This window comes from Rattus norvegicus, chromosome 3 (genome assembly GCF_021556685.1).
Source record: "Rattus norvegicus strain SHRSP/BbbUtx chromosome 3, alternate assembly SHRSP_T2T, whole genome shotgun sequence".
NCBI classification, from domain to species: Eukaryota; Metazoa; Chordata; class Mammalia; order Rodentia; family Muridae; genus Rattus; species Rattus norvegicus.
The window spans coordinates 97009430-97023575 of record NC_141536.1 but is presented as its reverse complement, the minus strand read 5'-3'; the positions used below and the strand labels follow the sequence as shown (position 1 = coordinate 97023575).

At 36.6% G+C, this 14146-nt stretch overlaps 1 protein-coding gene across 1 annotated transcript in view; it reads left to right on the top strand.

The window, feature by feature from the left end:
• The first annotated feature begins 7663 nt into the window (after positions 1 to 7663).
• The window catches only part of Ano3 (anoctamin 3), a 376269-nt gene continuing 369786 nt past the window's right edge, over positions 7664 to 14146 (top strand). Inside the window, exon 1 of the mRNA XM_087651939.1 lies at positions 7664 to 8224. Within this exon, the coding sequence (XP_087508065.1) occupies positions 8077 to 8224 (148 nt within the window). The 5' untranslated portion in view covers positions 7664 to 8076. The remainder of the gene's footprint in view (positions 8225 to 14146) is intronic.

The window sequence follows — 14146 nt, the reverse complement described above, 5'->3', positions numbered from 1 at the left end:
AACATCTGGATCTTTCATTAGAAAAGAAGAGACTTTTAGGAGATAATTACAAAACATAAAATATAAGATAGAAAAAACCATCATATCGGAGTTGGAAAAACAAACCAACAGAATAAAAATTCCACAAGAGAAGGAACCAGAATCAGAGACCCATTGTTCCATTAGCTTAAGAGTCCCATAAAAGTACTGAACTGAACTCTCTAGTATTTATTCAGAGGAGCTGATGCAGACCCCTGTAGGCATGGTAATTGCTGCATCAGTTTCCATGAGCTTTGCTTAGTTGCTTTAAACGGCCTTACTCTGCTGGTGTTGGGTTCCCTCTGTCTCCTCACTTGTTCTGCCTCTGCTTCTGCAAGGTTACTGGAGTTCTTAGGTGGGGGGAATACAATGGAGACATCTCTGTTAGAGCTGTGTGTTTGAAAGTATCTTTATAAGCGTAATGTGTGGTTGTGTGTCTCTGTGTTTGTTCCCATCTGGTGCAGGAAGAACTCTCTCTGCTGAGAGCTGCATAAGGCACTAATATGATTATGGGAGAATATAATCAAGAGTCATTTCATTGTTGCCTTTGTTTGTTTCTTATTTCTTCCTTCCTTTTTTTCTTCCTTTCTTCTTTTTCTTCCAGGACAGTATTATCATGTCTTAATCTAGGTCTGTGGGCTATCTAGACTCTGGTTCTTGGTCACATAAGCAGTATTAGTTATGAGTTCCATCTCATGGAGTGTGCCATAGGTCAAACCAGACTTTGGTTAGTTACTCTCACAAGTTTTGTGCCACCATTGCCCTAGCATATTTTAAAGTCAGGACATATTGAAAAGCAAAGGTTTTGTCATCAGCTTCATATTTCTGTTTCTCTGTTAGTAGCCCGAAGAGTACCTTTTCATGTCAAACACAGGGAGAAAGGTTCCATGTATACACAGTTTAAACTCTTCATGTTACATGAGTTGTGTGGATGCTGTTCTGAACAATGGGACACTGCTGACAGTTTGTAAGGAGCAATTGATTGACTTGACAACAGCCTGGGCTGTTTGTGTATTTCCATGGGACACTGGCCAACAACTCAATTGGATGAGACACAATCATTTGTTGAGGAGAGATGGCAAGTTGGGGTTCTCTCCCTTATTACTTGCAGACTTTATTAGGATCACCTTCATATATATAGAAAAGTTCCACTGCACTAGGTTTCTATACCATCGCTCAAATGCCCTCTAATTCTATCCTTCCTTCATCTCTCCCCTTAATTTCATTTACCATCTGCCTTCTATCTGATCCTCTCATTTTAATCACCCATACTTACCCATACCCCCAGTCCTGTTTTTTGTCCACCCATAAAAACTATTCTATTTCCCCATCCCATGGAGATCCATATATCCCTCCAGTTCTTTACTCTATGCCTAACCTACCCAGGTCTACGGATTGTAGCTTGGTTATCATTTGTATGATGGTAAACATACAGATATAAGTTACTATATACCATATTTCTCTTTCTAGATCATGGTTACTTCAAGATGATATTCCATCCATTTTCCTGTAAATTTCATGAATTTTTTTACCAGCTGAATAATACTCCATCGTGTAAATGTACCATATTTCTGTTATTCACCCTTTATTTGATGCAAATCTAAGTTGATTTCAATTTCTCTCTTTAATAAATAGAGCAGCAATGAGCATGTTTGAGGAAGTATTGCTGTAGTATGATAAACTGTTCTGGTATATGCCCAAGAGTAGTATAACTATCTTTTTGAAATATTTTTATTGAATATTTCTTTACATTTCAAATATCATCCCCATTCCCAGTTTCCCCTCCAGAGATCCCCTATCCCATCCCCTACTCCTCCCTTTTTGAGGGTGCTCCCCCACCTACCTACCCACTCCCCCCTCCATCTCCCCACCCTGGCATTCCCTTACACAAGAACATCGAGTTTCCCCAGGACCAAGGGCCTCTAACTATATCTTAAGATAGATTAATTTTCATCTTTCTTAGGAATCATCATACTTATTTCCACTGTGGCTGTACAAGTTTGTACTCCAGTCAGCAATAAATGAATGTTCCCTTTGTTCTATATCCATGCTAAAATGAGTTGTCACTTGTGTTATTGATCTTGGCCAGACAGGCATAAGATGTAATCTCAAAGATTTGTATTTCCCTGATGACTAAGGATGTTGAACATTTCTTAAAGTATTTCTCAACCATTTGAGTTTCCTGTATTGAAAATTCTCCGTTTAGGTCTGTACCCTCATTTCAATTGGTTAGTTATTTTATTTCAAGTTTCTTGATTTCTTTATATATTTTGTATGTTGTTCCTCTACTGGATGTGGAGTTTTTATAAATCTTTCCTGAATGTAGGCTGTGATTTTGTCAGAAAGATAGTGTCTTTGCCTGAAAATTATTATCAGCTTTCTGACATCCCATTCATTACTTGTTGACCTTAGTCCCTGCATTGTCTTCTGTTCAAAAGGATATTTCTTATGGCAATGATTACAAGGTTATTTCCAACTTTCTCTTCTATCAGGTTCAGTGTAACCTGGTTTTATATTGAGATTTTTGAGCCATTTGGGGTTGACTTTTGTGCAGGGTGATAGGTATAGATTTATTTGCATTCTTCTCCATGTACACATCCAGTTTGACAAGCACCATTTATCTGTTGAAAATGCTGTCTTCCTTCTAGTTTGTATTTCTAACTTCTTTATCAAAAATCAGGTGTTTAAATGCCAAGCAACCAGAGCTTCCAGGGACTAAGCCACTACCTAAAGACTATACATGGACTGACCCTGGACTCTGACCCCATAGGTAGCAATGAATATCCTAGTAAGAGCACCAGTGGAAGGGGAAGCCCTGGGTCCTGCTAAGACTGAACCCCCAGTGAACTAGTCTATGGGGGGAGGGCGGCAATGGGGGGAGGGTTGGGAGGGGAACACCCATAAGGAAGGGGAGGGGGAGGGGGATGTTTGCCCGGAAACCGGGAAAGGGAATAACACTCGAAATGTATATAAGAAATACTCAAGTTAATAAAAAAAATAAATAAATAAAAATCAGGTGTTTATAAGTGTATAGTATTATTTCTGAGTTTTTTATTTGATTCCACTGATCAACATGTTTGCTTTGATGCCCAATGCCTATGTCATGTTCTTTTCATTACTATAACTATGCAGTATATCATAAGATCAGAGGTGTTTAAGGATCATTTAGGGCTCTCTCTCTCTCTCTCTCTCTCTCTCTCTCTCTCTCTCTCTCGGTGTCTCTCTCTCTCTCTCTCTCTCTCTCTCTCTCTCTCTCTCTCTGTGTGTGTGTCTGTGTGTCTGTGTGTGTGTGTGTCTCTGTGTGCGTTTCTGTGAGAATTATCCTTTTAAGATCTATGGAGAACTGTGCTGGAATTTTGATGTGGATTACAATGAGTCTGGAGGATGCTTTGGTATGGCAGCTAATATCACGTTAATCCTACGGAGCCATAAGCATGGAAATACTTTCTATTTTCCTAAGTTTTCAATTTTTCTGCAAAGACTTGAAGTTTCTATCATATAAACCTTTCACTTCTCAGAGTGTAAATATTTGGAAGAATTTATTCGTTATTAATCCTTCATACATTCTCTAATTTCCCATATTGTTTTTTCATTTGATGTCATTGTTTTCTTATATTTTAACCCACTTTATTACAGTTATCTAATAATGGTTTTAAACAATAAGAGTTTGTTTTTATATAATTATTCCTTCTTAAAATTTTTGAAAGATCTTAGGGTTTTACTGTGAACAGACACCATGACCAAGACAACTCTTGTAAGAACAATTATTTGGGGCTGCTTACAGGTTCAGAGGTTGAGTCCATTAACATCAAGGCAGGAACATGACAGCATTCGGGCAGGCATGGTGCAGGAGGAGCTCAGAGTTCTACCTCTTCATCTGAAGGATACTAGCAGATTACTGACTTTCAGGTAGCTAGGACCAGGGTATTAACCACACCCACAGTAACACATCTATTCCAACAAGGCTGCACCTCCTAATAGTGTTCCTCCGTGTGTCAAACATATACAACCACAGTTGCCTCCATCACATTGTTCTCCACTACTGTTTTTCTATCATTTTAACCTAGTTAATTTTCCTTCTCTTTTGTAGCTATCTTCTTGCCTACTTCCTTTGTGTTATTCATTTACTATGCCCATTGTTACATTAAATTATTTTGTTCTTCATAGTAAAGTCTACAGCAATTTTGACATTTTAATTTTACACTCTCTTAAGTATTAGTATAAATTTGTTTCTTGTATGCTCTGATGGTTTTGCTTCTTATATTATTATTTTTAATTTATTTTTTTATTTTTACTTTCAAGATGTTTTCCCCTCCAGGTGACCACCCTACTCTTCTACATCCCATACCTCCTTTCTGTAGTCCCCGTCTCCACTAGTATGTCCCCACCCCACCCACCTCACCCGAGTTCTAAACACCCTAGGCCTCCAGTCTCTTGAGGGTTAGATGCATCTTCTCTGACTGAACCCAGGCCTGGCAGTCCTCTGTTGTATATGTGTTAGAGGCCTCATATCAGCTGGTGTATGCCACCTGGTTGGTAATTGAGTGTATGAGAGATCTCAGGAGTCCAAGTTAATTGAGACTGCAGGTCCTCTTACAGGGTAGCCACCCTTCTCAGCTTCCTCCAGCTTTTCCCTAATTTAACCACAGGGGTCGCCAGCTTCTGTTGATTGGTTGGGTGCACATATATGCATCTGATTCTTTCAGCAGCTTGTTGAGTCAGAGGGCAGTTATGATGGATCCCTTTTTGTGAGCAACCCATAGCATCAGTAATGATTATCCTTGTCTCCCCCCTCCCTTAAGTTGGATCCCACTTTGGGCCTGTCCTTATACCTTCTTTTCCTCAGGCTTTTCCCCATTTTCATACCTGCAGTTCTCTCAGACAAGAACAATTATGAGTCAAAGTTTTGTCTGTGGGATAACAACCCCATTCCTCTCTTGATGCCCTGTCTTTCTGCTGAAGGTGGGCTCTACAAGTTCCATCTCTCCACTGCTGGGCAATTCATCTAGGACCCACCCCTTTGAGACCTGAAGGTCTCTCACCTCCCAGGTCTCTGGTGCATTCTGGAGGGTCCTCCCACCCTCTTTCTTCCTAGGTTATCTGTTTCCATTTTTCTACTGGCCCTCACCCAAGACCAGATCAAGACCAGATCAAGTTCCCCTATCCTCTCTTCCCCTTTCCCTCCCTAGTCCCTCTTCCCTTGTGGTTGCTTTCTTCTCTCTCCCAAGTGGAACTGAGGTGTCCTCACTTGGGCCCATCAGCTTGCTTATCTTTTTGAGTTCTGTGTATTTTGGGTATTCTATATTCTTTCAGTTTTTACTAAAATCCATATATTAGTGAGTACATACTGTGCATCTCCTTTTGAGTCTACGGTAGCTTGGTCAGGATGATATTTTCTAGTTCCATCCATTTGTCTGAAAACTCAGGATGTCCTTCTTCTTAATAGCTGAATATTATTCCATTGTGTAAATGAACCACATTTTCTGTATCTGTTTCTCTGTTGTGGGACAGAGAGAAGTGGAAATGTAATAATTTTGCTTTAATTTTAAAAATATAAACTAATCTTTGATTCTAACTTTTCTTTCAAGTAAAATGGCTATTGCCATGAAATAAACGAGAAAAAATATGTATAGATTGTAGATGAGAAGAAAGAATTCCACTGCTGGTGGAGTGTGAACAAGTGCATAGTCTAGATTTATATGGAGACCTCTCAAATATTACTTCTCGGCATATACTTTGGGGGCTTTACATCTTTATAGAAATTTAGTTGTACTTCTCTGTTTACAATTGCTGTTTTAACCACAGAAGTTAAATGGAATTGTTATAGATGCTCATTAACAAGCAAATGGATTGTGAAAATGAGCTAGTTAATAACTGAGATTTTATCTAAGCATAAAGAAATACGATAATTTCAGGGAAAAAAACTGGCTGGAATTGGAATTCTTATTAAGGTAACACAGCCTCAAAAAGAGAAATGTCATATAACCTTTCATTTATGGAAACTAGCATCTATTAAATACATCTGGATGGAGGTATATATGTGTTGAGATCAGGAATGTAGAAAGGCAGTCATGTTACAATAAAAAAATAGCTTTAAGGTAACAAGTGGGAAGAAGGTAGAACAAAATCAATGGTGAATATATTAACCACGAGGATAAAGGGGAACAACATGGAAATAAGACAGAGAAATAAGGGCAGAACAGAATAAGTTAATGAAAATCAAATATACAAAAGATCATAATGAAACATTACTTATTTTAAAAAGTTTTATTAGATTGACTTACATGATTGGGTTGAATATTCTAACAATGGCTGTTGTCACATCAGAGAGAACTGGGTAATGCTCAGACTACAAGCCTGGATGTGCCCACAAGCCCTAGCAGTGCCCATTTGGTGCTGAAGCCCTCAAGGATGGGTGCAGAGCTGTCGGTCTTCAGGATACAGTGGAACCAGAAATGTGTGATGTCTGTGAAGCATGGCAACCTTAGCAGTAGTAGCAACAAGGCTATGTGCTCACACCAACAAGAAGTGATGGTGGCCCTGAAAAACAAAACTGCCTTTCCCCCACATTTTGTTATTTATGGACCCCCAAACAGCATAGATTATTGTAATTGCTCATGTTTACCCGCAAGAGCTAGATGTTAAGATCTAACTGGTAAAGACAACACACTTTCAATACGGAACACAGAAATCAAGCTGGAACTAAGCCGAAAGGTTCTTCCCTGTGGCCCTGGGACTCATATCCTTAGAAGGTGCTGTAAAAGCTCTTAGGGTATAAACTCGCCAGTGTTCTTGCCCTAATGTAACCCTTGTGCTACAATTTTCACATGCCAGCCACGTACCCATTTGCACAATAAATAAGAGCATGGTTACTATGTAGCTAAACCATCCACTTGGTTGGATCTGAGGCCTTCTCCATCATAAGCCTGGTACTGTCAACCTGTTCAGAACCCTATAACTGGGAAGGTCACAGACCCTAGTGAAAAATGTACTATCATGCTTTGTTATGTGTAGCCACACTGACTATTAAACATTTATTCATGTACTCATAGAACAGTGATACCTTCTCCCTGGATCAGAGATGCTTTTTTTTTTTTCAGGGAACAGTAGTTGATGTAAAGACTTGAAACTGACCAAAGGACATATAGGGTTGCATATTCAACCCTAAACACACACACACACACACACACACACACACACACACACACACACACACTCTACCTCTTATGGCCCAGGGAACAGGAAATGCAATGAACAGAGATCACAGATGTATCTCTTCATATAGTACAGGTTCCTTCAAGTAAAAAGTCAGAAGTGGTACACCAAGTTATACGATATTTTCCTTCTTGATAAAATTCACACTCATTTTCCAAATGGCTATATCAGTTTTCAATGTCTCCTAGAGTGACTCTAAAACAGGAAATGTAATTTAGGATTGACTTCCAATTAAATAATCCTTGTGACAAAATACCCAGTGGATACACATAAATTTCTTACATGGTCTTACTGCTGATCTGATCTTCTGAAAGATTCCAGAGCCAATTTGCTGAAATCATCTGGGGTAATTTGTGGTGTCACCTACAACTCCAGCATTCTGTAGGCAGAGGCTGAGGATTGACAAAAGTTAGAGATCAGCCTGTTCCGTGTACTGAGACTTGGGTTAGCCTGAACTTCAAATAGACACCTTGTCTCGAAGAACAAAACAACGCAGATGCAGCATCTCTCTCTGAAGCTCTTTAGATTGTTCCGCTTAGCCCATTTTATTTTCACTGCAGCCTCTCTTGAGAGGGTTTGAGTGCTGCTATCTTTTAAAAGCACAAGATATATTGAAGGAAAGCAATTCTAAAAGCCATCTATCCTGTGTAAGTTACTTGCCTAGGAAAGGCACGAGTATAAAAGCCTTTGTCAGCCTTATAGGTTTTATTTCTCTTAGTTCACAACATAAACATAGCTGTAAGAAAGTCGAGTGAGTTGGCTAGAAGGGTGATTTTCAGTCTTTCCATTCATTTCTGAGACTGAGCGTGCCCTAGCTTTGTACAGCTCTTTGAAATTTCTACAATGTCCTCTGGAAATTTTGAGCTGCATAATCTTTCTCCCAAAGTCTTCCGACGTGATTCCAACACTGATTTTACTTTAACCAGTCTGACTGAGCTCTCTAGCGAGTCCAGTCAGTGGGAGCTCCAACACTCTGCTTTTGACACCACAGGTAAGTCAAACTTTAGACTGATGTGTTTGACAGGTTAAGTTATTCCTGTGCATGCTTAATAGAAAATATATAACAGACAACTGTTGCTGTCATCTACCTTGCTGTCATGTAACCAATGTCAATATATTTTGTTCTATTGCTTTTTCTCTGCAAAACATAAAAGCAGGTTTTGAAAAGGACAGGAAAGGATGCGTATGGAGACCTGGTTAAGACTGAAGTGTCAAAAAATTAGAATATTTAGAAAAAATTAAACAGGGTATAATCTTTGCTCTCTGGATACCCTGACCTATGAATACTTATTATTTTCTATTATTGATAGAATCAGAGATTTATACTTAAGCTGAAGACAGTAAGAAGCAGCATCTTTTATACAACACTTCAACGCTTGATTCAGTTTGCATTTACATAAAGAATGCTGTAGTTTATATTCTCTTTAAGAAGAGGTGGCTATTCCTGTAGGCTATGATTTGTCATAACCTGATAAAGAGGATAAGTGCATTGAGGTTGACAGGTACCAGAATGGAAAATACACCAAGGACATGTGGGACTCGGTTACACAGAACCTCTTAGGATTTTTTTTAACATGGTCCATTATTTTGAGGGAATTTTGCTCTTACAGTCTGCACTCAACAACACTTCTAAATGTATGAGACTATAATAAAATTGCATCATTATCTATTCCTTTGATCCTCTCCAAACCTTCTCATAGGCCCTCTCCACTCTCCTTTAATTCATGGCTTCTTTTTTCACTGTTATTGCATCTTGATGGTCTACTTCCAAACTGCCCTGAAAATTGTGTGTGTGTGTGTGTGTGTGTGTGTGTGTAAAATATTATATAACACAGCAGGTTATATTTAGGAATATGTACAAACATATGTATATAAATATACATATATGCCTGATCTTCCGAAAATTTTTAAACATAATGAGTTTTGAGATATCAAGGGATCAATTGTCCTTTGTAGGTGGTTTTATGTAATAGGTGAATTCAATTTAGGTGTTGTAAATTAAAATTACATTATGATTTGCTTTCTTCTTGCAAGAGGGTGCTAATCCAGATCATAAGGAGAATTATCAGAGATATCATTGTCATTATACATTGATCTTTACTCGTTGTGAATTATTTTGAGAGATTAAACTTCCAGTTTCATGACCAGAAAATTGTGCTGAGAACTTTTAATGAATGTCTTCATTGCAGATTTATTGGCAAATGTTCAGTAAAAAATAAGCATTGATATTGAAAGACTTGTTTTAGAATATATAGAGTCCTGAGGCAAGGAAATAAGACATCCTTGGAAGGATTCTTCTGACTGTAAGAAAAGATATCTATAGGCTGTTCCACCTTCCTTAAATTGCAGGGCTTGTTGAATAATAATCCAACCTTACAAATATAAGCAAAAACAAATTCTTTGTACATCTTCAAAGTCTCATAAAAGTTTATCAACAGTGTGCTTGAAAGTTTAACAACAGTCATAATAATCTTTGTTTCACTGTGTTTTTTGTCGCTGTTGTTGAGGGAGGGTATATGACCATTGGTCAGAAGTAGAAGTAAGTCTTCCCTCAGACTCAGTCATTGTCTCTATGTAGCTGACTTTTACCTCCTTTCCTTGGGTGTAATCTCATTCCCAGAGCTGTACACTATAAAGACCCTGGAAGACATTTTTGTCCCATTATTTTGACAGTTGCTCAAGTCAATGCTTCTCAGGTGACTTCACTAAAACTCACACTATATTCTTTATTATATGTCCTTCCTTTATATCACTCACCCAATTAGTTGGAATCCTTAGCACTTATTTAATAAAAATATGTACATACATGCAAGTGATATTACACACACTGAAAAGGCTGTATTTGTTAATTTTAGGAATATATATATTTATGTACATATAGAAATATGTGTGCATATACAACAATTTTCTAAAAAGGCCATAAAATTGAAAGGGAGAAAGGTAATGTATATGTGAGAGTTTGGAGGGAGGAAAGAAAAGGGAAAATGATAAAATTTAATTTAATCTTAAAAGTCTAAGTAATAAAAGTATATTTTGTTACATTAACTAATTGTGTGAGAATGTTAATTGTCTATTCCTCTGAACAAAATTATCTACGCAATACTCTAGTTGTCCTCACTTCTCTGGGAGTCCCATGACAATCTTCCTGCCTATTGATAGTCTCAAACATCTGGGTATGACACGGATCCATCTCACCTTTTGTCATTTCAATAGCCCTAATTTGATTAACTAGTTTCTGCCTATTATACAAAGTGCTTTTGGCTCTTCACACATTTATTTTTCAATTCCTGTGTACAGTACACACATTATATAATATAAATGAATTGCTTTCTTAAGTTGCTGCCCATATTATTCTAAGATAATTCCTAGTAGTCCTGCACTTGCCTGCATTTATTAAAACACTACTGTGGTCAATACTCTTTCCAAATGCATATTGTTACCTCCCTGTGTAAAAGGTCCTTCTCTGTTGCTAATAATCTACAGAGATCATTCTTATGAAGGTCTTCACATTCCATCACTTTCTAGAGCTCCATATACCCATTACTTCTTGTCTAATAGCTGGTATTTCTTGAGATTAAGTGCTTTTTCACAAATGTCTGTAGTTTGTGTATCATATACATGCAATAAAAATTAATAATGCATCATTTTATATCTTAATTTTCTGCCTTAGTAAATATTATTTAAATTAAGTTCAGCATATATATATGTATATATTTTTAATTTAGAAAATATTATCTGCCAAACATCATACAAAATGCTACCTGAAAATAACATTGTTCTAAACAACATTGATATGAAATTTGTCTTTTATTTGAAACTTCTGTGGAGTATTGAACACATCATAATGTATTCTGTACACTATTTCCTTTGCATTATTTCCAACTTTTAGTCATTTATTCAAATGTAATTATTGCTGGTTATTAGTTATTGGCAATGAGAATAAAATGAACACAAGGGAAGAGATGTGTCTTTTTAACCCTGACATTCTTTTTTTTTTCCACCTTTATTAACTTGAGTATTTCTTATTTACATTTCAATTGTTATTCCCCTACCTGGTTTCCAGGCCAACAACCCCCTAACCCTCCCCATCCCCTGACATTCTTATAATGATGACATAAAATATCAGGGGTCATAGAAGGTTGAGCTGATATGTTTCAAAATAATCTCACTGTCAGACAAGAAAAATAGTCACAGCCTTCATTAATATAATCACATATTTAGCACATACATCTAAAATTTTAAAAAAATCTTACAAAATATTTGTGAAGTAATGATCATTTATTTTTAAACTCCTTTTAATTGATAAATATACAACATCCACAGAAGATGAATAGAAACACTCCATTTTCTTTATTGTTTGTGCTTGGCATTTGATGGACAGTGAAAGGAAGTTGAATACCTTGCACTCTGTTTTCACAAGGAAATGTACTCGCCTTTTCCTCCCAACGCTACTTTGCATTTAACTTTAAAAGACAGCAACCAAGAAAATGTTTTTTGTATTACAGTAATGTGTTTGATCTGCAAATATAATGATAATACAAATATCCTCTCAGGATTTTGAAAGATTCTTCATATGATTTTTAAGGCTATAGGCTGTTCATTATCATGACATTCTGTTTTAATGAAAGTCACATATGTGAATTAAAATGAAATGATTCCTTAAATTGAAACTATAATATAGAACTAGAATATAAATTGTTGTGGGATATATATATATATATATATATATATATATATATATATAGGTGTATATATATATATATATATAGGTGTATATATATACATATATATAATCCTCCAATGAAGAGTTTATTCCTATGCAGGACCAATAAATATTATTTCCATACTAGAAGAGTATAAAATTAATTTTGTAAAAACTCAGAAGTAGCAAAGTCTTCTATATATTTTTCAAATTCACACTATGTACTATAGAGCTTGATTATTTTATATGTTCTACTAGTTTCGTCTTGATAAGAAGATTAAGCAATTATTTCTAGAGGAATGAATCATTTTTCTTTGTAGACAGAAGAACATATATTTGACATAGGTGCAGCCAATTCTAATGGCTTATGTAAATAATGAAAATAATCAAATTCACATAAATAAAAGCATTAGTTATCTCCCATAAATGAATAATATTTAATATTTTACATTAATGTATTATGCATCTATCATTCATCTTTTTTCTTGAAGATATTGATGTCAATAAGCTCTATGGTTTTTCAATTGTTGGCTGAAATAGAAACATAAAAATCTCAGTCTCCAGATTAGACCTGTATGAGCAGAAATGAGAATACTTTAAAGGAACATCCTTTTCCCTTTTTTTCAATGCTAACTTTATAGTACTTACACTGACCTAGTGCTTTGAATTTAAAACTTTCTGGATCCTTGATGTTTCAGAATAGTAGACTTCTGAGACCTTGTCCTATACTTTATTATTATCATTATCAGCAGCAGCAGCATCATCACCATCATCATCATCATCATCATCATCATCATTAATTGCTATTAGTCTAGTCTGCCATTACTTTCCTTTACAATATATCTATCACACTTATGGAATGACACACAAAGAACAAATTATATAACTACAAAATATGTGTATACATATTATATTGAGACAACCTGATGACAACAGATACCAAGTTAAATAACTGAGTTGATATTTAGAAACAATATATGTCACATATACATATATTCATATAAATGGTTCATAGTAGGAATAATAAGTTTCAGGTAGATTTCAAGGAATTAAAAATGATTTAGTCTTTCAATTACATTTTGCCTTCTGAAAGAAATGTGCTCCAGGGCTAGTAATTTAATAGGCAGTGTGAAAAAGCAACATTTTAACCAGGGTGTGCTCCATATACATAATATAGCTGGTATGTTCTTTTTATTTTCTTTTTTAGCTTATTATTTTACACTTCAGATTTTATTCCCCTTACGGGTCTTCCATCTGACTCTTCCACATACCATACATCCTCCCCACCCCTCCAGTCTTCACCAAGATGTCCGCACCCCATCCACCCCACCAGACCTCTAAACTCCCTGGTGCCTCGAGTCTTTAGAGGTTAGGTGCATCTTCTCTGACTGAACCCAGACCCAAGAGTCCTCTGCTGTATATGGGTTGGCGGCCTCATCTCAGCTGGTGTATGCTGCCTGATTAGTGATCCAGTGTCTAAGAGAGCTCGGGGGTCCAGGTAAAATTGAGACTGCTGGTCCTCCTACAGGGTTTCCCTCTTCCTTAGCTTCTTCCAACATTTTCTTAATTCAACTACGGCTTCTGTTCACTGATTGGGTACAAATATCTTCAAATAACTTATTCAGCTGCTTGTTTGGTATTTCAAAGGGCAGTCATAATAGGTCCCTTTTTATGAGCTCTCCATGGTCTTCTAAATAATGTCAGGTCTCGGGGCCGCCCCTTGACCTTGATCCCACTTTGGGCCTGTCACTGAACCCTCTTTTCCTTAGGCTTTTCTCCATTTTCATCCCTGCAGTTCTTTCAGACAGGAACAATTACGGGCCAGAGTTTTGACTATTTAGCCATTATGATTGGTGTAAAGTGGACTCTCAGGGTCGTTTTGATTTGCACTTCTCTGATAGGTACATGCCTTACAACAATTGCATTCTTAATAGTTTTTGAGAGGGAAGGCCATAGGGATTCAAGCTCATTCTCCCATTTCTTTAAAGATAATGAGGGAGAATCACGGAAAATTGATGTCATCCTGAACTACTTAGTAGAATCTTGTTTCACAATGGATTTTATGGATTTTAATGTCATGCATATTATATCCTATTCCTATAGTTTTTTAGCAGATTCAAGTATACCTAAAATAGAAATCATTAAGGATCATAAGATATGTTAATTTCATAACTTAAACTAGAAATTCCATGTATTTACAATAGCAGAACT